The following is a 20345-nucleotide window of genomic DNA, read 5'->3' as shown; positions in this document are numbered from 1 at the left end:
GCAGCGACTTTCTGTGGCTGTTGTTCATTCATTCATCTCTTTGAGAACTGTGTATTGAGGACTGTTTATTGAGGCCAAGCAATGAACTGGATGCCAGAGATGAGGCTCTGAGCAAGACACCTAGATAGAACTCGGTCTAGCTGAGAAGAGAAGTCAAAACTTCAGAGTGATAAGGGTCATAGATAGAATTTGGGGTGCTGTGAGGGCACAGAGCAGGAGTCGCTGACCTCCAGATTGTGGAGGGAAAGCTGAAGAGGAGCCTGGGGCGTCTAGAGAATCATCTTAGTTGAAGAAGTGGGGGCTGTGAGCTGATCTTTAGGTAATTGTTAGGACGTTTGCCAGTTCATTCCTGCAGAGGGCGGGAGTTCTGGGCAACATCTGGCAGAGAGGACTCGGAATGCAGGCTGGTGGGGAGGGGGCGGTGCTGGCCTCGTGCAGACACGGCTCCCGCGACGCATCCGTCTAGTGCATTGGTCTCTGAGCTCAGCCCCGTCTCCTCTGCCTGCAGCCGTCCTGTACTTCCTTCTCCAAGTCAGCTTCCTGGTGGACGAGGGGGTGTCCCCGGTGCTGCTGCAGCTGCTCTCCTGCGCCCTGTGCGGCAGCAAAGTCCTTGCCGCCCTGGCCGCCTCGGCCGGCTCCTCGAGTACCTCCTCCTCCACAGCGCCTGTGGCTGCCAGCTCCGGACAGGCCCCGACGCAGTCCAAGTCGTCCACGAAGAAGAGCAAGAAGGAAGAAAAGGAAAAGGAGAAAGAGGGTGAGTGTCGCTTTCTTGTCTTGGTGACCAAGTCGAGGTGTTCTCATTTCTTTTGGATCGCATGGCTTATGCTCCTCTTTGGAAAGGGCTTTTATTCCGATTTACTAGGACCTACAACTCTGATGCCCTCCAGTGTCTTGTTTTGGTTTCATTGTCAGTTACACCTTGAATGTGTGGCTTCCCGTACCAAGGAAAGGTCAAAGTGCACTAAACGGTTTTAGTAAGCCGAGTTTGTATTTCTGTGGAATAATAAATGACAGTTGCCATGTGGGGAGGTTGTCAGCGTCAAATGATGCTTATAAACGTGCGTCGTAAACTGTTAAATGCTCTCCGTATGGAAGCTATTTTAGCTGACTCCTTACTATCAGAAAGGCAAAAGCCTTTCTACTTCACTGCTTTTCATGGTCCTTGCAGGCCTGGGACGGGTGATCGGGGGTGGGGAGCAGTGGAGGTGGTTTACCTTCTCCCAATTAATTATTCAGCGAGCTGTTTTGGGTAGCAAACCTCTGAAGGGAAGTGCCTCAGTGTAAGGCCTGTGTCGGCACTTTAGCCTGTGCTTTTTTCGTAGCATTATTATCGCGTGTCTCGTATGGGGCTGGCCTTTGTTCTCCAATAAACCAGTGACAGTTGTTTTCAAATTAGAACCATTTAGTTGAAGAAACTCTTAGAAATGGACAGAATCCCCTCCCTCTCCATCTGGTGGCACTGGCTGTAAGACCCTAGAGCACGCGTCCTGTTCTCCAGTCCTCAGTTCTTCCCTGATCTTGCAGGTGAGAGCTCAGGCAGCCAGGAGGACCAGCTGTGCACAGCTCTGGTGAACCAGCTGAACAAATTCGCAGATAAGGAGACCTTGGTTCAGTTCCTGCGTTGCTTCCTGTTAGAGTCCAATTCTTCCTCGGTGCGCTGGCAGGCCCACTGTCTGACCCTGCATATCTACAGGTAGGGTCCCGGGCTAAGTTTCAGTGGTCTGCATGGGTCCAGGAGACGAGTGGTTGATGTAGTTCCGTCTTGCTTTTGTGTTGTTACACACTCACGGTCACAGTGTCAGTATTTACATCAGCCTGGATCCTCTTGATTTACAGATGTCTGATTATCTGCCTTTAGCCATTAATCTGATGTCATAAGCAAGAGATGATCGCTTTTCCTCTGAGGGGGCTATGTTTAGAAGTTTGTAAAGTGACTGGGCTTGACTCTTTAGGCCACTTTCTGAAGATAGGAAAGGGCTGAGCTGCACCTGTTAGGATCTACTGTCGAAAGTGCAGAATGATTCTAGTTTGTGGGATAGACATATCTACAGAAATAGTACCTGGGCCTTGTTTATAAATAAAAGGAACCTCAGGGTTTTCTACTGCTTGGTAACATGAATTGTTCTTTATCTACAGAAACTCTAGCAAATCTCAACAGGAACTCCTGCTAGATCTGATGTGGTCCATATGGCCAGAACTCCCAGCCTATGGTCGTAAGGCTGCCCAGTTTGTGGACCTTCTAGGATATTTCTCCTTGAAAACCCCACAAACAGAGAAGAAGGTAACAATGATGTATGGTCAGAGGGGCTAACTTGCCATATTTGGCCTTTTTCCCTCTTGCGTTAAGAATGGTATGACCAGCCCGCGTAAGGGGTGCATATGTGAAATCTCTTTAGATGTATGTTAAGCACAGGCACCATGTGTAACACACAGATAACATACACTAACAAATAAGTACAGGCTGAATTTGCCTTAGCCAGCAGGAGATCAGGTGGGGAGGGCAATGCAGCCCATTAAAGTTGCTTTAGGAGAGAAGGTGTCCCCCTGGTTTTCCTGGCAGCCCTGATGACATTCCTAGAAGTGTCTCTGCAGTTGGATAACTATTTTATGATTTCTCCATGGGAATAAAAATTACCTTCATCCACAGGGTCTGAAAAGATGGCTGTCACAAAGACTGGAAACTTGTAGGAGTTAGGCCCAGCTTTGCATGACTCTGCGTGGGGGCTGAGAAGCTTGGTACTTCTCGGGCAGTATCAGCTAGACAGCAGAAGACAAAAGCCTTTTCCAGTAAGACTTTCCCTTGGGTTTTAACTGTGGTCTTTTATTGACTTCTGTTTCAGTTGAAGGAATATTCACAGAAGGCTGTGGAGATTCTGCGGACCCAAAACCATATTCTTACCAACCATCCCAACTCCAACATTTACAAGTGAGCTTGCTCTGCTTGCTCCCTGCTTGAAGCTCCAGCAGCAGTCCCAGTTGCTCTCTCCGCATCGGTTGGCTCTTACATAGGAATCGATACACCTCTGTCTAGTTGGTCTTTGAATCCCTCCCTCATAGCTGGGGCCTTGCACACATAGGGTACTCAAAATAAACTGCTGAATTAGCTTTTAGTAAGCAGTCATTTGAGAACGTCTCTAATTTTTGAGTGTCAAAGTCTAAATCAGGTAAGATAAATTTACAGGAAATGGCTATATTAAGAAAAAACTTTTGAGCAAGAGTATTTATTAAACAAGCAGTTGTTATTTCCCTGGTTTAATAGTGACTGTTCTTTTTTTTTTTTTCTTAAGTTCATTGAGGTATAATTTATATACTACAAAATTCACCTATGTTAAGTTACAACTTAATGATTTTTAGTAAATTTAATTGTGACTTTCCTCGGAGTCAAATTTTAATGTCACTTTTTAGGATTCTTCTGATCTCAGAACAGCTAGCTCAGAAATAGGAAGCATCTGGGGTCGATTGGTTGACATTCACTTCCTGTGACTTCTAAGCCCTGTTGGGATTTCTCACTTTCTTCTGTGTTCTTACTAGGGTGGGGCTCGCTTTAGGGAATGTTGAGCTGTCACTCATTCGTGGCTTCTTTGTGAAGCTCAGTGCTTTCTGAGATGAAGACTTCCTTATGCTGAGACTGGTTTCTTCCTTAGCACCTTGTCTGGCTTAGTGGAATTTGATGGCTATTACCTGGAGAGCGATCCCTGCCTGGTGTGTAATAATCCGGAGGTGCCATTTTGTGTAAGTGCCGTCTTTAACGTGGGTGATCGTGAGGCTGGCAGGGCCAGTGGGTTTCTTGTTTCCAGAGATTGAGTGTGGCCACATAGGTGTTCGGTCACCAGTGGTATGAATGCTTACCTGCCACACTTACCACCTTAAATAGAAACTTCATCCATGGATGAAGAGTGGGTTACAGTGCTCAGTTTTGAAGAAGAAAGGATGAGCCAGTGGCCTTGAACTGATACAATGTTTTGTGTGTACTCCTGTGTTTAGTATATCAAGCTGTCTTCCATTAAAGTGGACACGCGGTACACCACCACCCAGCAGGTTGTGAAGCTCATCGGCAGCCACACCATTAGCAAAGTGACCGTGAAAATTGGAGATCTGAAACGGACAAAGATGGTGCGGACCATCAACCTCTATTACAACAACCGAACCGTGCAGGCCATCGTGGAGTTGAAAAACAAGTATGGTCTCTTCCAGACTTGGGGAGGGGCAGCTTATCAGGCTTAACACCAGTTGTTGGCTTTGATGGCTGGAATGGGGTGAAGCAGCACGTCCCTAGAGGCCTGGTATGTCCTCTTACCCACTTGGAGTCATGACTGAGGACAAGAGTGAAACGCTGTTCCTAAGGGTATTGACAAAGGTTCTTCTAAAATCCTGTCCGATGGAGCCTGTGGGGTCTAAGGAAGCAATTCAACAGCCTGCCTCAGGAGGGGAAGCTGAGTGAGGGGACTTCAGGCTTCTCCTGCCCATGTTAATGAGGGCAGTTCTAGTTTTATAGAACACCTGTGTTGGGAAGTAGTTGTTATTTCTTGGGTTAAGATGCTCTTTGCTCACGGCACAGACAGTATCAAGAAGCTTCTCTGGTACACAGTCCTTCCATTTCTGCCCCTTCCCTCTCTATCTGCCAGTGTTGGAGCTTTCTAGCTCGTGTATCCCAGTGTCTGAATGGGGGCAGGTCGTATGTGGGCCAGAGAAGGCAGTGGCATGGGGTAGAGTGTTGACTTCCGGAGACAACGCTCTTGTCGAAATCTCAGCGTTGCTGTTGGGCAGAGGACGTGGGGAGGTGAGGTTTAAATAGTAAGATGCTGTTCTGCACAGAATGGAAGTACTGGTATTATTCCGAGAGGCAGAGTACAGCTAGAGTTTACCACAGCAAACGGAGCTCCACCTGCAGGAAGTTTTCTTGAGGAGCAGTTCACACTGGTGATCTGCAAGTAGAAGCTGCTCACTGGGATATCCCACTCCCTTCTGGAGGAGGAAGGGGATTGAATCTTCTGTTGTGTAGTCAGTGCAGCAGCTGGTGAAACTCTGACTCTGCTACAAGACCGTGAGTTCACACCCCGGCTCTACCACTTCTCTCTCGACATGGGAGAAGTTGTGCAGCCTTGCTTTCTTTAACTGTACAATGGAGATGAATCCTCTCTCAGAGTGTTTTTAAAGGATTAGAATGAGTTTAGTTATGTAAAGTGCTGAGAACAGAGCTTAGCACATAGTGAGTGCCCAATAAATATTACCTGTAATTAACGTAATTATTCTAAATTATTACATGCCTTTTCTTTTTCTGTCTCTGCTTGTCACATGTTACATGGCACCTCTTGGGATTACAGGCTTCAGGGTGGCATACTTTTAGAGTAATAACTTCCCTTGATACCTACTTCATTGTTTTTCTAGAATCTGAAAGAATTTTTTTTTTTAAGATTTTATTTATTTCTTAGAATGAGAGAGAGAGCATGAAAGCGGGGAGAGTCAGAGGGAGAAGCACACTCCCTGGTGAGCACAGAGCTTGGTGTGGGACTGGATCCTGGGACTCCGTGATCATGACTGAGCCAAAGGCAGTTGCTTAACCAACTGAGCCACCCAGGCGCCTCTGAAAAAATTATTTTATATAACATCTTAAAGCACCTGTGTGTTATATCCTTTTTTATAGAGAGTATTTTTAAAATTAGGTTACTGTTACTGGTCAGATCTCCTTTTCTTAGAGAAACCACTTCACTGCCTTAGAACACACGGGGACAGTCTTGCTCTTCGTTTCCTCAGACCGCCCTCACCGAGGGCTATGTGGGTGGCTCTCAGGCCGTCCCTCCCTCTGAGCTGCCACCATCTCTTCTAGGCCGGCCCGCTGGCACAAGGCCAAGAAGGTTCAGCTGACCCCTGGGCAGACAGAGGTGAAGATCGACCTGCCCCTGCCCATCGTGGCCTCCAACCTGATGATCGAGTTCGCGGACTTCTATGAGAACTACCAGGCCTCCACAGAGACGCTGCAGTGCCCGCGCTGCAGCGCCTCCGTCCCCGCCAACCCGGGGGTCTGCGGCAACTGCGGGGAGAATGTCTACCAGTGTCACAAGTGCAGGTGAGGGAGGGAATGGCGCCCCGGCCAGGGCCACGTATGTCCTTGTATCCCCTGCAGGGCTCTCAGTGTGGGCAGTTTCAGTGTTTGCTGCCTTCATCATAATTGGAGGGTTATGGGTCTGTGGAGTCCAAGGCTAGAAGGTGGGGGCAGAAAGAATGGCGCACACGCCTGTCCCATGGTGTCTGTCTGGAGGTAGGGGGGCGTCCCTCGGTTTAGTTCCAGGTCTTCCTTTCTAGTTACCTGGTTGTGTTAGTCACCCTTGCCTCTTGTCATCCCGATACAGTTCCAGAGAATGCATGTGGCACTCAAGGTCACCCTCCCCCACCCCAGCCTCTGCTGCCCCCCACCCCGACCCAAACACTCTGGTTCTTCAGGTCTATCAACTATGATGAAAAGGATCCCTTCCTCTGCAACGCCTGTGGTTTCTGTAAATACGCTCGCTTTGACTTTATGCTCTATGCCAAGCCTTGCTGTGCCGTGGATCCCATTGAGAATGAAGAAGACCGGAAGAAGGTGAGGCTGGATCCGTCCTAGACTCAGGGCACTGGCTTTGCTCTGAGCTTTGGGCAGCAGGGCTGGTAGAGGGCAGTATGCTCTTCCTTCTGTCCTGAGTCTTCCTCAAGTCAGCACTCTTCAGGGCCCAGCTTTCTCAGGTGGGAGCAAATAATGGCATTGGCTATTTTGGAACTTGTGATTTACATAGGACTTCGGAGAAGTGTTGGTTGGCAATGAACCAAAATGTCTCCGGGGTTAGGTGACTTCAGATTTGGAAAGGCAGAAAGAAGTCAAATGAGTGCCTTGCATTTGTTCCACAGATGCCTCGTATTACAGCTGTTGGCCTTTCTTCAGTGTCCACTTATCCAGGGGCTGGTTCTCATTCTGTGTGGTGTGGTGGGACTGGGGATTAGGTGACCGTCAAAAGTGGGGAGCTTTTGGGATTGCTGCTAGAAGCGGCTTAGGAAGCAGGACAACATTTAGCTGTGGAGTCAGAAGGATGAAAGTTCCAGTTCTGGCTGTGCCTTTTAGTGCCCTGTGACCTAGTGTCAATGATTTCTCTCAGCGTTGTATACTAATGTGTGTGCTGTGTTACATAGTACGTTGTATGTTACTACAAATAACACCCCGACACCTGGATTATTGTGAGGGATAGAAATAATGAATGTATGAAACACAGCCCCTGACCTGTAAGAAATGTTTCAGGAAATGGTTGGGAGTTGGGATCACTCAAGGAAGAGCCTTCACACGTGCCCCTGTCTTTTCCTGCCAGGCTGTATCCAACATCAATACACTTCTGGACAAAGCCGACCGAGTGTATCACCAGCTGATGGGACACCGGCCACAGCTGGAGAACCTGCTCTGTAAAGTGAACGAGGCAGCCCCCGAAAAGCCGCAGGTAACCCCAAGCTAGAGGGGCGTGTGGAGGGGGCTCTGGGTCAGAAGCAGGAGACTCACAGCATGCTTCTTGGGTTGCAGGACGACTCGGGGACGGCCGGGGGCATCAGCTCCACTTCAGCCAGCGTGAATCGATACATTCTGCAGCTGGCTCAGGAGTACTGTGGGGATTGCAAGAACTCTTTCGATGAGCTCTCCAAAATCATCCAGGTAGAGAAACGGGAGCCACTCTAGAGTGTTCTGTCGAGTGTTCCCCAAGCTGTTTTCAGAGCAGTTCTGTTGCCCCCCACCTCCAGCAGTTGGAGTCTTGGGTTTCCCTTGTCCGTTTGGCTGAAAAGGCAGGGTCTAGGTGGCTGCACCATATAACTTCTCTCCCACTGTGGTTTCTGGTGCTTGGCAGAGACCTGAATTTGTTCCAGAAGACCGAGGGTAGCAGATGATTATAGATCTGTTTTCCTTGGCCCATTCACAACCCATCTTTTAGTTGAGGGGTTGCTTGTTTTAAAAAACCGGGTGTCGGGTCTGTTCCCTTTTTTTCTGATATGCCATGTTTGTAGGCTGGTAAGGGCAGGGCACACCAATGCCAGTCAACCAGGGTGGGCTGGGCAGCCAGTGGAGTGTTACCGACCTAATCTCCATGGGATATGGGAGGGTGGCCACAGACAAGCTGGGTCCTTGCCCCCCAGAATTGCCTTTGCTACATGGGCTTACATCTCTGATCGTTGTGTTTGTTCTTTATGAGACAGCATTACGTGGGAGTTCAGGACATGTGCCTGTGATCAGGGGCTGAGTTCTGCCTGTGCCACATGCCTTGGGCAAACCAGCCTTCCTAAGCCTCAGCTTTCTGCTTCTGTAAAATGACAGTGAAGTATCTAATAGGTGGGGTCATCAGAAAGGTTAAATTTAAATAATGCATGTAAAATGGTTTTTCAGACCAAAGCTGGTTTCCAGTTAACTTTCTCTTTTTTCTTATTTTAATAGCTAATTTGTTTTTCTCTTATCCTTTTTTTTTTTCTTAGAAAGTCTTTGCTTCACGCAAAGAGTTGTTGGAATACGACCTGCAGCAGAGGGAAGCGGCCACCAAATCGTCCCGAACCTCCGTGCAGCCCACCTTCACCGCCAGCCAGTACCGGGCCTTATCCGTCCTGGGCTGTGGCCACACATCCTCCACCAAGTGCTACGGCTGCGCCTCCGCCGTCACAGAACATTGTATCACGCTGCTCCGGGCCCTGGCCACCAATCCGGCCCTGAGGCACATCCTGGTCTCCCAGGGGCTCATCCGGGAGCTCTTTGATTACAATCTTCGCCGGGGCTCTGCGGCCATGCGGGAGGAGGTCCGCCTGCTCATGTGCCTGCTGACTCGGTCAGAGCCTGCATCGGGACCGTGGGCCCAGTAACTCCTGCTAGCTCGGGGCTTGGTGGTAGCAGTGGTACTAGGAGCTTAGGGGTGTAGAACGTGGCATTTGTCGCTGCTGGACAGGCTGGCTGACTTATTATGAGGGAGGAAGAGGGAGAGATGCCCAGGGTCTGGGTAAGCGAACTCCGTGAGCATTTGAGACCAGGTTTCATTGTAAATAGAATATTTGGCTTGTACTTCGTTGGTTCCAGTGAGGTTCCCTGAACAGAGTCTGGGTTCTGGTGAGAGAGGAGTAGGGAGTGACCCGGCACTTGGGCTCCAGACTCACATGGAAGAGGCCAGTGGAACAGTGGAGCCTAGAGATGATCGGTGTGTGATGTTCTGTGCCTTGAGCGTAGTTAACTTTTCTGAGCTGAGGTTTTCCTTGTCTGAAAAACACTGATAATAGTAAATGCCTTGAAGACTTGTGGCGAGGGTGAAATGGAATAATTCCTGTGGGCGATAACTCGTATTTGTTGAGTACTTAGTATGTGCTGATGGAGTCACCAGAGCTGGGTTTACTGAGTGTGTGGCCGAAGTTCCAGAACACGTTAGGTGATTGGTACCCGTTCCTTGCTATATTATTCACTTCCTCAGCGGGTGTTTGTTGAATGTCTGCTGAATGCCAGGCGCTGTTTGGACTCTGAGTGTGCAGTAGTAAGTGGAGCAGAATCGCTGCTTCCTGGGGCCTGCGGTCCAGGTGGGGAGCATGCAGACTTGCACAGTCTGGTGTCTGTCAGCAGATTCGATTGTGAAGAGAGGTACACCTGGGGTGGTGCCCTGACCGCGGCAGGGATTGCTGCTGGAGAAGATGGTCAGGGAAGACGTCTGAGGGGTGATGTTGGAGGAGGCATGTGTGCCGTAAGGGGACGAGCCATGCAGATGTCTCAGCTGTGGCTGTGCGCGTAGGATGCGTCATCTGCAAGATCGAGAGGCAGGGCTGTGCCGGGGATGGTGCGGGAGCTACCAGAGGCCTGTGTAGTGGAGCGAAGGAGGCCACATGGGAAACGGGCAGGAGAACCGGGACTGCTGGGGGCCAGATCTCGGGCGGTCTTCTAGGCCATTGTAAGGACTTGGGGTTTTATTCAAAATGGGGTAGAAAGTGAGAAAGTGACTTGGTGCAGTTGATTAATACACACGTTATTACAGTGGGGTGTCAGTAGGAAATGTGGGTACCTTGTGGGAGGTAAATTGGAGGCAGATGGAGAAGATGAGGAAAGTCTTGTGACCCATTCTGGCAGGGGACCGTCGGATTCAGAGGTTGGAGGATTCAGTGTCCTGGACAGTGCCTGAGGGCCAGGAGATCTCCTGGCTGCTGGTCCTGCTCTCCCCTCAGTGATTGCTGTGGGAAAGGCGGCTGCGATGAGCACTCTGTTACAGACCCGGGTCTTGTGGGGCCAGTCTTGTGGTCAGGCCCCTGGGGAGGCCCTGGGCATTGAGTGCCTTTTCTCTGTGCTCCTTCAGGTGGGAAGGAGGGACACAGCCAGTGGTGGATAACAGGACTCCTATTTCTTTGCTTCTCCAGAGACAATCCAGAAGCCACCCAGCAAATGAATGACTTGATTATTGGCAAAGTCTCCACTGCCTTGAAGGGCCACTGGGCCAATCCCGATCTGGTGAGCAGGACAACCGCCCTTTGACTCCTTTCTCTTTCTCTTTCTGCATTCCCTCACTTTCTTTCCACCAGTGTCTCTGGGGTGGTTGGGGGTAGGGAGCAGTAGCCTGCAGAGCTCTCACCCGGAATGACTGTCCCAGGTAGAGCTGGCCTCAGAGGGAGGAGAGAAACGTGTGGTTGGCCGGATGAAGGACAGGGGTCTCCACTCGTCCTTTCTCTCTTTCCTTCTTTCCTCTCCCTCCCTCCCTCCCTCCCTCCCTTCCTTCCTTCCTTCCTTCCTTCCTTTCTCTTCCTCTTCCCCTTCCCCTTTTCCCTTTCCCTTTCCTTTCCCTTTTTTTTTCTCTTTCTTTTTCTTTCTTTCTTTCTTTCTTTCTTTCTTTCTTTCTTTCTCTCTCTCTCTCTCTTTCTTTCTTTCCTCTTTCTTTCTTTCTTTCTTTCTTTCTTTCTTTCTTTCTTTCTTTCTTTCTTTCGAGATTTTATTTATTTGAGAGAGAGTGAGAGAGAGATCACAAGCAGGGGAGGGTGGGTAAAGAGAGAAGCAGACTCCCCACTGAGCAGGGAGGCTGATGCAGGACTTGATCCCAGGACTCTGGGATCATGACCCGAACTGAAGGTCAGGTCTGCTTAACTGAGCCACCCAGGTGCCCAACTTCTTTCTCTTTCTGGTGGTGCCACCGGGTACCAGACATCTTCGATCCGAGTTCCCTGAGCAGAGCTTGGATAAGCCCCAGTCCTCGGTCTCACCTGCAGACCCTCTTCTTCTCATGTCTCCTCCTGTTGGCCTTCTAGGCAAGCAGCCTTCAGTATGAAATGCTGTTGCTGACAGATTCCATCTCAAAGGAGGACAGCTGCTGGGAACTCCGGTTACGCTGTGGTGAGCTTGGGCCACATCTAGTTAGGGGCTTTTCAGAGAGGGGATAGGGGCTTCGGGTGCAATCCTAGCCACAGAGTTAGTGGGGTAGGGCAATCGTCATGGGCAGCCTTTCTGGAGCCAGGTGCAAGGTGCTCTGTGACCACAGCTCGGCCTGTCCTTCCTATCCCTAGCTCTCAGCCTTTTCCTCATGGCTGTGAACATAAAGACTCCTGTGGTTGTGGAGAACATTACCCTCATGTGCCTGCGGATCTTGCAGAAGCTAATTAAACCACCTGCTCCAACCAGCAAGAAGAACAAGGTACGCGGCGAGTCAGAGGGCAAGGCAGGGTGGCGGCCACCTCCTGCCCCGGCCAGCACAGTGTCCTGCCTCGTAAAGGTCTCTGCCGTACCCTGCACTTCGCATGCCCGTGGTGGGGCACCAGCGCCTCCTTTGCCATGGTTCAGCAGACAGGAGTTGGGATTTTTGAGAAGGAAGGTTTTTCAGAGGAAAGTCAGGCGTAAAATAAACGTGAAAATTTAAGAGCTTAGAGCAAGGTGGTTTACTGGAGGGTTGTCTCTCCAGTCACATCAGAGGACTCGCAGCTCCCAGAAAGCACAGTGTTCTTTTCTGCCCCCTTGCCGTTGCCTGTGTAGCATTGCGCAGTGGTGAAGATCCGAGGCTCTGAAGCGGGCTTCTTGATTTCACATCCCACATCACATTACTTGCCTTGTGACTTTGGGCAAGTTCTTAACTCAGGCTTCTCAGTTTGCCCGTCTCTGAGACGAGACCATACCACAGTGAAGCGTTGTGAAGAATCAGTAATTGACCAGATCACATGCACCGAACACTGGCTCATGTTAGTCCTTAATGAATGCTGACTGTGGCTGCGTGCGATCTTCTCTGCGTAGGGTGTGCCCTCTCTGAGCTGCTGCTTAGAAGATCCAGTTCTCTGCTAGGCTGGCTGTGAGCTCCTTGAACCCAGGGACCTCAGTTTAGAAATATTTTTTTATGTCCAGAGCAGAGTGTAATAGCCACTCAGTGAATCATTAAGTGAATGAGGAAAGCCAAGTTTTCTTTCTAAAATAAGCATAGCTGAGCCCCAGATTGATTTGCTTACTGGCTTGTGGAAAACACCAGCCATAATTCTTCCTCTCGGCCATGACTGAGGCTCTCTGTCCCTTATCCCTCTGTGGTCCTTGGGCCATTTGACTCCTGCTCCATTTCCTGATGGAATCCTTTGATAGAAACAGAGTCTTCCATCATTGTAGGAAGGCTGCTTTTCTGAGCGGTAAGCACTAGGGAGGAAGCTGGATCCTAAGGGTTGACCACATTTCCTTTGACTCCCACCTTCCTAGACAAAGGCAGGGCTGAGGGGTGCCCCTCTTCCTTCCCTTTGATGAGGTTTATTTCCCCTCAGAGCTCGTTCTTAGCAGGTAAAATCAGTCCTTGATTGAAGAGAAACCCCCTCCGCACATAACCATCACTTTTTCCTGAGTGAGGCAGCAGAGTTTGCAGAGTTGCTTACCTTCTGAGCACTGGAGCCCCAGGTCAGTGTTCGCACTGTGCTTAGTTTTAGCCCAGAGAAAGCAGCAGTTCTCAAGATTTGGGCTCCCAGATGCCTGGGTATTTTCCAGACTCCTGGGGAATCTGTGAGGTCAAGGTCTGGTTCATAATCCTCCTACGACCCTGTTTGCCCCTTGCGGTCTGGCGCCCTTGGTGCTGATGGTGCACTGTCACCAATGGGTGAGGCCGCCAGGGCCCCAGTGGGAAAGGCAGTGGCTCCCAGCTACCCTCCTAGCTGGGCTCCCCACTGCCGTGCACTGTGACTCAAGGGCATCCTTGGTGAAGTAGCAAAAGTGAATGTTAGTAAATCTTGACTCTGGGGTACTCGTATTTTGAATACTCAGCGCGACAGTGTGGAAGAACACAGAAGCACTCCTGTCGCATGCCAAAGTGTGGCGCTCGTCTTGAGGAGCTCGTGAGTGATGGTTTCAGGTGTAGGCTGAGCCCGACGCTCTCCGTACAGAGCCCCTGCGTGCTTGGGAGAATGCGCGCCAGGCCACTTGTGGTTATGCAGAATCGGGTGTTTGGCAGACATTTTCTTGAGAAATGAATGAAGCGGGCCTGTCACGTCCAGAGGAATGAACATAACTCAGTGAGCCAGTATTTTCCGAGTGACCAGCACATGCTACAGAATCATACATGGGTAACAGATGCGTTTTAGTGTAATGGACTATGAGAAGTTTATCCATTGATTTCACCAGTAACTTGCTGAAAGTATCAAAGAAAGAAACCTGCAATTAAGTGAGAAGACTGTTAAAACATTGTTTTCTTTTCCAACTATGTATCTGTGTGCAGCTTGGTGTTTTTCACGACCTTAACCCAAACAACATCTCCCAACATTTGAACACAGAAGCAGGTCGGGGAGTCCAGCTGTCTTATTAAGACAGTCATTAAGCAGATTTTCAAAAACATGAAGTAGTGCCACTCCTTTATTTTTTAATTTTTTTAAAGATTGTATTTATTTATTGGACAGAGAGACACAGCGAGAGAGGGAACACCAGCAGGGGGAGTGGGAGAGGGAGAAGCAGGTTCCCTGCTGAGCAGGGAGCCCTATGTGGGGCTCGGTCCCAGGACCCTGGGATCATGACCTGAGCTGAAGGCAGACGCTTAACGACTGAGCCACCCAGGCGCCCCAATGTGCCACTCCTTTAGATGATTTTTATTTTGGAAACCTAATAAATGTCATTTAGGTAAATAGTGGATTTATTCTTATTTTAAGATGAAATTAGTAAATATTTTAAGAATTTCTCATGCTTAATTTTAAACATGGTAAATATCGATAGATAGAACCACACATACAAAAGCTATTTAGGGTCCTCAGTAATTTTTTTAGAGTGTAAAGGAGGAGGAGTCCTGAGGCCAAAAAGCTTGAGAATGGCTGGCTTAGACTGCTCTGTGGGTCTCCCTGCTGTGCACATTAGTTCTGCTCAGTAATGGCTCTTAAAATTCCGGAGAGTGCCCAGGGACTCCTTGAAGATTTACATTTAGGAAACTGAGTCAGGCTTGGGATAGGAACTGGCATTTGAGGCCATGGGATGGTCTGTAGGAAGCCAGCTGCATCTTACCCTGCAGAGTCAAAGCAGTGACCATAAGCCCAATGTGCAGATGCTGCTGCTAGCAAAATTGGGCCAAAATGTTTTAACAGGAACACATATTGGGGCCTAACTGCTACGAATGTTGATCCTTCTAATCTTGCTTTTGCGTATGTTCCTCTGGGGCCTCCGTGCCATTGTATTGGAGCCCAGCTCAGGTGTGCTCTGAAGCTCCCCACCCTGTTTGGCTTTCCCCCTGCAGGATGTCCCTGTCGAGGCCCTCACCACAGTTAAGCCATACTGCAATGAGATCCATGCCCAGGCTCAGCTGTGGCTCAAGAGGGACCCCAAAGCATCCTACGAAGCCTGGAAGAAGTGTCTTCCAATCAGAGGTGTGTCTGTCTCTTCAAGCCTGGGGAAGTCAGGCCCTCTTACCCTGTCCTGACAGCCCTGCCGTCCCCCCTTTCTGTCACTTCCTTTTCCTTACGCCTTGCTGGACCCCTGTGCCTGCCAGGGATAGATGGCAACGGGAAGTCCCCCAGCAAGTCAGAGCTCCGCCACCTCTATTTGACCGAGAAGTACGTGTGGAGGTGGAAGCAGTTCCTGAGTCGTCGTGGGAAGAGGACCCCCCCCTTGGATCTCAAACTGGGTCATAACAACTGGCTGCGGCAAGTGAGTGACCCCCTCCTCGGCCCTCTCTCCACTGCCCTGGCCCCAGGTGCCAAGCACTGCGTTTCTGCTCCTCCCCACGTGTCTGCTCTGCTTTTGCCTCCTTCCAGGTGGGAAGCAGATGGAGGTTGTTGGTGCAGCCCCCAGTGCGGTAAACTGGTCAAGACAGGATTTTTCTGTGCTTTCCTCATCAAGCTGGTGGGCTTGCCACTCTCCCTGGCCACTTACCAGAACTAAGCCTCAGTGCCACCTTCCCTTTTTCTCCTCCTGTCATCCCTACCTCCTGCTGTCCTCCCCCTCTTCATTCTAGCGAACATTGTGAAGGATTGAAGTAATTAAGGGCATCCATTGGTCCATGAGAAAGACACTGTTTGGTATAAGCATTAGCCTATAGCTCTCCCCAGACTCGAGTTAATAGAAATTTGTGCTAAGGAAAATACTTGCTGGCTTGGTTTCCTAGCTCAGTCATCTTAGGCGTGTTCTCCAGATTGCCTGGGGGAGAAACTTTCCATGAAATAGAGCAGCCACGGTTGCATCTGGCATTAGCTGGTGGTTTTCACCTTTAACCTTTCCCTGGAGAGGTGCCCAGAGGCCTTCTGGAAGGGTGGGAGAGGACTGCCCTGCTGGGGGCATGGCGAGACCTGCCGTCACCTGAGCCGGGGCTTCTCTCCTGTGTCCCACAGGTGCTCTTCACCCCGGCGACGCAGGCAGCGCGGCAGGCAGCCTGCACCATCGTGGAAGCTCTCGCCACCATTCCCAGCCGCAAGCAGCAGGTCCTTGACCTCCTCACCAGGTACCGCTCAGGCTTCATCTGGGACCGGCCTTCCGCGTGTTCCTCGGGGAATCAGTAGGTCAGGGTGATGGAGGGCACACCTGGGCTCTGTACGCACGCCATGCCGCGTAGAAGAGCACAGAAACAGGAGAAGCCGAGAAGCTGAGCGGTCGTGCTGGTGGCGGTAGCGGAGCAGCGGCGCCGGCAGCTCGTGATGGAGGTTTGACAAGCATGTAGACGCATGGCCCGCACCGTCTCATTTCACCCTCACGGCAGCCTGGACGGGCCGCGGCTGGGGGGCTGGTCCGCTGAAGGCAGCATTGCCTTCAGTACCACGCCATCAGCTACTGAGCTCTGTGGTACACTTGCCTTCTCCTCGAGCTGCTCAAAACCACTGTCTCGCTGCCCAGATAAGCACCATTGCATCTCAGTGCCGGTTGGTCCAAACGGGTATGGTTCACTGCACCGTGCTCTTGTTGGGTGCGCCGGTTGTCCCCACGTGTGGGGAGTTGCCAAGGGAGACGTTGCCCAGAAGGAAGGAGGAGCCCAGGACAGCAGAGGACATGAGGTGGGGGGAGCAGAGGGGGACTGCTGGAGCCCCTGGAGTTGCGTTCTCACGGTGCCCTGTCTCTCTCGGGGCAGCTACCTGGACGAGCTGAGCGTAGCTGGCGAGTGTGCCGCCGAGTACTTGGCTCTCTACCAGAAGCTCATCACTTCAGCCCACTGGAAAGTCTATCTGGCGGCTCGGGGAGTTCTGCCCTATGTGGGCAACCTCATCACCAAGGTAGCCGCCCCCTGCCCGGGAGAGTCCTTCCCCCATTCTGCTCTCACCACAGTCCCTTGATGTAGCTTGTGCCACTCTTCTTTGTAGAGAAGAAATATTTGTTGACAAAATTGATCTTTGTGGCCCTGTGTATCATAAGGAGGTAGCAAGCTGCTGGGGGCATTTCGGCCGTTCTGAGTCTTTAAGCCATTCCTTAACGTCATTGCCACTGCCCTTGGCTCTTAGGAGTTCTGCAGAGGTTCATGGGAATCGGGGTGATGCAGGGGTGACTGCATCAAGGGGTCAATGGAATAAAATGCTGACTGCAGAGTGCTTGCTGTTACGGGCTGCTGGATCACACCTAGAAGGGGCCGATGTCATCAGCAGTGCTGTCACTAACTGTGCCTGTCGTCCCGTGTAGGAAATCGCCCGCTTGCTGGCCCTGGAGGAGGCCACCCTGAGCACTGACCTGCAGCAGGGCTACGCCCTCAAAAGTCTCACAGGTAGATGTAGCCGCCAGGCCCTTTAGGCACCCTGGGTCTAGTTTGTGGGCTGACCTTAGTTCCTGGGGTGTGGAGGTTGACTCTGTTCCCTCTTGTGTTGACTCAGAACACATGTAAGCTCTGCATGTGCCTCTCGGGTGGGTTTATTGTTTTGAGCTGCTGTTCACCGTTGACCAGTTCACTTCCTTGAGCCCCTGCTCTGTGCTCGGAAGTTGCTTTGGAGTTGCTCATAACCTTTGGAAGACATGGACCTTCCTCGCCTTCATTCTCATTCACAGCCCTTGCAGTAGCTTTTTCCTGTCCCTACAGGCCTTCTTTCCTCCTTTGTCGAGGTGGAGTCCATCAAAAGACACTTTAAGAGTCGCTTGGTAGGTACTGTGCTGAATGGGTACCTGTGCTTGCGAAAGCTGGTGGTGCAGAGGACTAAGCTCATCGACGAGACCCAGGACATGCTGCTGGAGATGCTGGAGGACATGACCACAGGTAGCACTGCCCAGTGGCCCGAGCCGGGGGCGCCCTTCCTGCTGGGGCACGGTGGCAGGCATCTTTCCACATTCGAGGGGAGAGTGCAAGAAGCTCTGGTTCTTGGAACTGTAAAATTCCAGAGTTGAGCTCAGTCCATTTAGACATTTTATTTATTAGTTTGTTGATGGGGGTGGGGGCGCGTGCACAAGCAGGCAGAGCGGCAGGCAGAGGGAGAGGGAGAAGTAGGCTGTCCACTGAGCAGGGAGCCTGATGCAGGGCTCTATCTCAGTGCCCTGGGATCTTGACCTGAGCAAGAGGCAGGTGCTTAACCGACTGAGCCACCCAGGCGCCCCCTGTTTAGACATTTTATATTAAGCTAATAAAACAGAAGGAAGTATATGTCTTCAGATCGGTGTCTTTCGCTGGTTCTGGAAAATTCTCCACTGTCATTTCGTCAGTTGCCTTTGCCCCAGTTGTCTGTCATCCTTGTGGAACCCGCTCTCTCCTCTGTCTCTCTTTACTGCTCTGTCATGGGGCCCATCTCACCATCTCTTTATGCTGACTCTTGGGGGTTTCTTCAGTTCTTTCATTTAGTTCATTAGTTTTTTCTTCACTGTGTTAGCTCTTTAGTCTAACTGTTGAGTCTTCGTGGTTCTCTATAGGTTTTATAGTCTCTTGTTTTTCACTCACAGTTCCCATTTCTCTTGTAGTTTGCAAACATAGCAAACATTTCTGTGTCTGGTAATTCTAAGGCTGGAAATATTTATCCATTTGATTTTGCTGTTATTCCACCTCTTGCTTCTGGTGCCTTAAATTTTTTTGTATTTTGTGATTTTTTTTTTAAAGATTTTATTTATTTATTTGACAGAGACAGCCAGCGAGAGAGGGAACACAAGCAGACAGAGTGGGAGAGGAAGAAGCAGGCTCCTAGCAGAGGAGCCTGATGTGGGGCTCGATCCCAGAACGCTGGGATCACGCCCTGAGCCAAAGGCAGACGCTTAATGACTGCGCCACCCAGGCGCCCCGTATTTTGTGATTTTTGACTCTGAGCTCTGAACTCATGTTTCAAGGCTTTATTTTTTTTTTTAAGATTTTTTTTTTTTAAATTACTTTTATTTTAGAGAGAGAGAGTGAGGGGGGAGGGGCAGAGAGAAGAGTGAGAGAGGCAGACTCCCTGCTGAGTGCCAGAGCCTGACATGGGGTTTGATCTCAAGACCCTGAGATCATGACCTGAGCTGAAACCAAGTCACTTAACCGACTGAGCCACCCAGGCGCCCCACAGTTGGACCCTTTTGAAGCATATGTCTGCCTTCTCCTGTGACTTGAAATTGTCTCTTTGGCTTGTAGAGGGCAGTCCAGCTAATCATTTTAAGACTGAAGCTTAAAGCTATAAGTTCCCTTTGATTTGCCTGGAATACAGTTAGGATTATTATTTGACATTCTGGAGTACTTGTCTTGGACAGGAGCATCCTAGCTTGAATAAAGCATAGTTCCTGTCTTAAGGAGGTGATCACTCCCGAGAGGAAGCAGGAGGTGTGCCAGCTAACCGTGGTGCACCGTGTTGACTTGGGTGCTGGGCCTTTCAAATGGAATGTGGTCTGAGCATCAGATCAGTCAGCTTCCAGTTTCCAACTGAAATACTGATACTGCCAGGTAGGGCCTTTGAAAATTTGCGAGGAGGAAAGAACCTGTTGGTGACTGTGCTTCACATAAAGTCTTATTGGGGTTTGTGTGTGTGAAGCTCTCTCCTAACTGACGTGGCCACTGATTTCTGGCAGGTACAGAATCGGAAACCAAGGCCTTCATGGCTGTGTGCATTGAGACAGCCAAGCGCTACAGCCTGGACGACTACCGCACGCCTGTCTTCATCTTCGAGAGGCTCTGCAGCATCATTTATCCCGTAAGCGGTGCTTCTGCCTGCGCCTCCGGGGTGTCTGTGTGCACTGTTCAGCCAGGGAGCCTCTCAGTCACGGGTGGTCTGACCAGCTGTGGGCCATTTAGTCTACATTTTAGAAAGCTGCCCTGACAACACAGAGGCAGTCTCCTAATTTTCCTGCTTCTGATGATGGGAAATCCGATGACCTTCCTTGGTCTTATTTCCTATAGATTTCAGGTCTAGATCGGTCTTCTTAAAAATGGGGTCTGACCTCCCATTGCTAAGATCCTGTTGCCTTAGCCATTCAGTATGCTATGAAAGAAGCAGTATGGAGCTAGAGTGAGAAGAAGTGCTCACTCTCTTCCTTCTTGTATTTGGTGTGCGCACACACACACACGTGTGTGTGTGTGTGTGTGTGTGTGTGTGTTTCCCTTGCCTAGCTATGCGAAAGCATGGTCTGGCCCAAAGATGAAGGCTGAAAAACACCAGCATCATCAGTTAATGATGAGAGCTCTTTAGGGTTAGGCACACCTGAGCATTACATAATAGAAAGACTCTCTCCTGGACATGGGGGTCATCAGTGGCAGAGTCGTCCAGCCGCAGATGGGTTAGCATTGCTTGAGCGAGCAGGAGGAAGGCCCCCCTCCCCTTGGTTCAGTAACACAGCTTTGGTACATTGCCCATGCGCTGATTGTGGTAGGCTCTCTCTTCTCCTCCACCCTTGAGTGTCAGAGGAGATGCTTGATATTGAACACTATTTGAAGTGTATTTGGAATCAGCTCTTAGTTTCCTATCGTTTATATCTTAAAATGTGTAAGGAGCTGGATGAGTTTGTGTTTCCCTTAGTGTCCATGGAACAAAGGAAGATGGTCTAAATC

At 50.2% G+C, this 20345-nt stretch overlaps 1 protein-coding gene across 13 annotated transcripts in view; it reads left to right on the top strand.

Annotated features, from left to right (window-relative positions):
• The window catches only part of UBR4 (ubiquitin protein ligase E3 component n-recognin 4), a 132674-nt gene that overhangs the window by 86650 nt on the left and 25679 nt on the right, over nt 1-20345 (top strand). For all 13 annotated transcript variants that reach the window (XM_057305406.1, XM_057305405.1, XM_057305402.1 and 10 more), the window contains 21 exons: nt 509-754; nt 1525-1693; nt 2137-2281; nt 2841-2926; nt 3645-3732; nt 3985-4178; nt 5828-6067; nt 6442-6580; nt 7335-7460; nt 7541-7669; nt 8479-8822; nt 10381-10471; nt 11260-11344; nt 11515-11642; nt 14682-14811; nt 14934-15091; nt 15772-15881; nt 16503-16644; nt 17045-17126; nt 17436-17609; nt 19370-19491. In XM_057305406.1, coding sequence (XP_057161389.1) covers nt 509-754; nt 1525-1693; nt 2137-2281; nt 2841-2926; nt 3645-3732; nt 3985-4178; nt 5828-6067; nt 6442-6580; nt 7335-7460; nt 7541-7669; nt 8479-8822; nt 10381-10471; nt 11260-11344; nt 11515-11642; nt 14682-14811; nt 14934-15091; nt 15772-15881; nt 16503-16644; nt 17045-17126; nt 17436-17609; nt 19370-19491 — 3128 coding nt within the window. The remainder of the gene's footprint in view (nt 1-508; nt 755-1524; nt 1694-2136; nt 2282-2840; nt 2927-3644; nt 3733-3984; nt 4179-5827; nt 6068-6441; nt 6581-7334; nt 7461-7540; nt 7670-8478; nt 8823-10380; nt 10472-11259; nt 11345-11514; nt 11643-14681; nt 14812-14933; nt 15092-15771; nt 15882-16502; nt 16645-17044; nt 17127-17435; nt 17610-19369; nt 19492-20345) is intronic.

This window comes from Ursus arctos, unplaced genomic scaffold, assembly GCF_023065955.2.
Source record: "Ursus arctos isolate Adak ecotype North America unplaced genomic scaffold, UrsArc2.0 scaffold_32, whole genome shotgun sequence".
Classification (NCBI taxonomy): Eukaryota; Metazoa; Chordata; class Mammalia; order Carnivora; family Ursidae; genus Ursus; species Ursus arctos.
The sequence above is the reverse complement of the archived record's forward strand: the minus strand, read 5'-3'. Positions and strand labels throughout refer to the sequence as shown.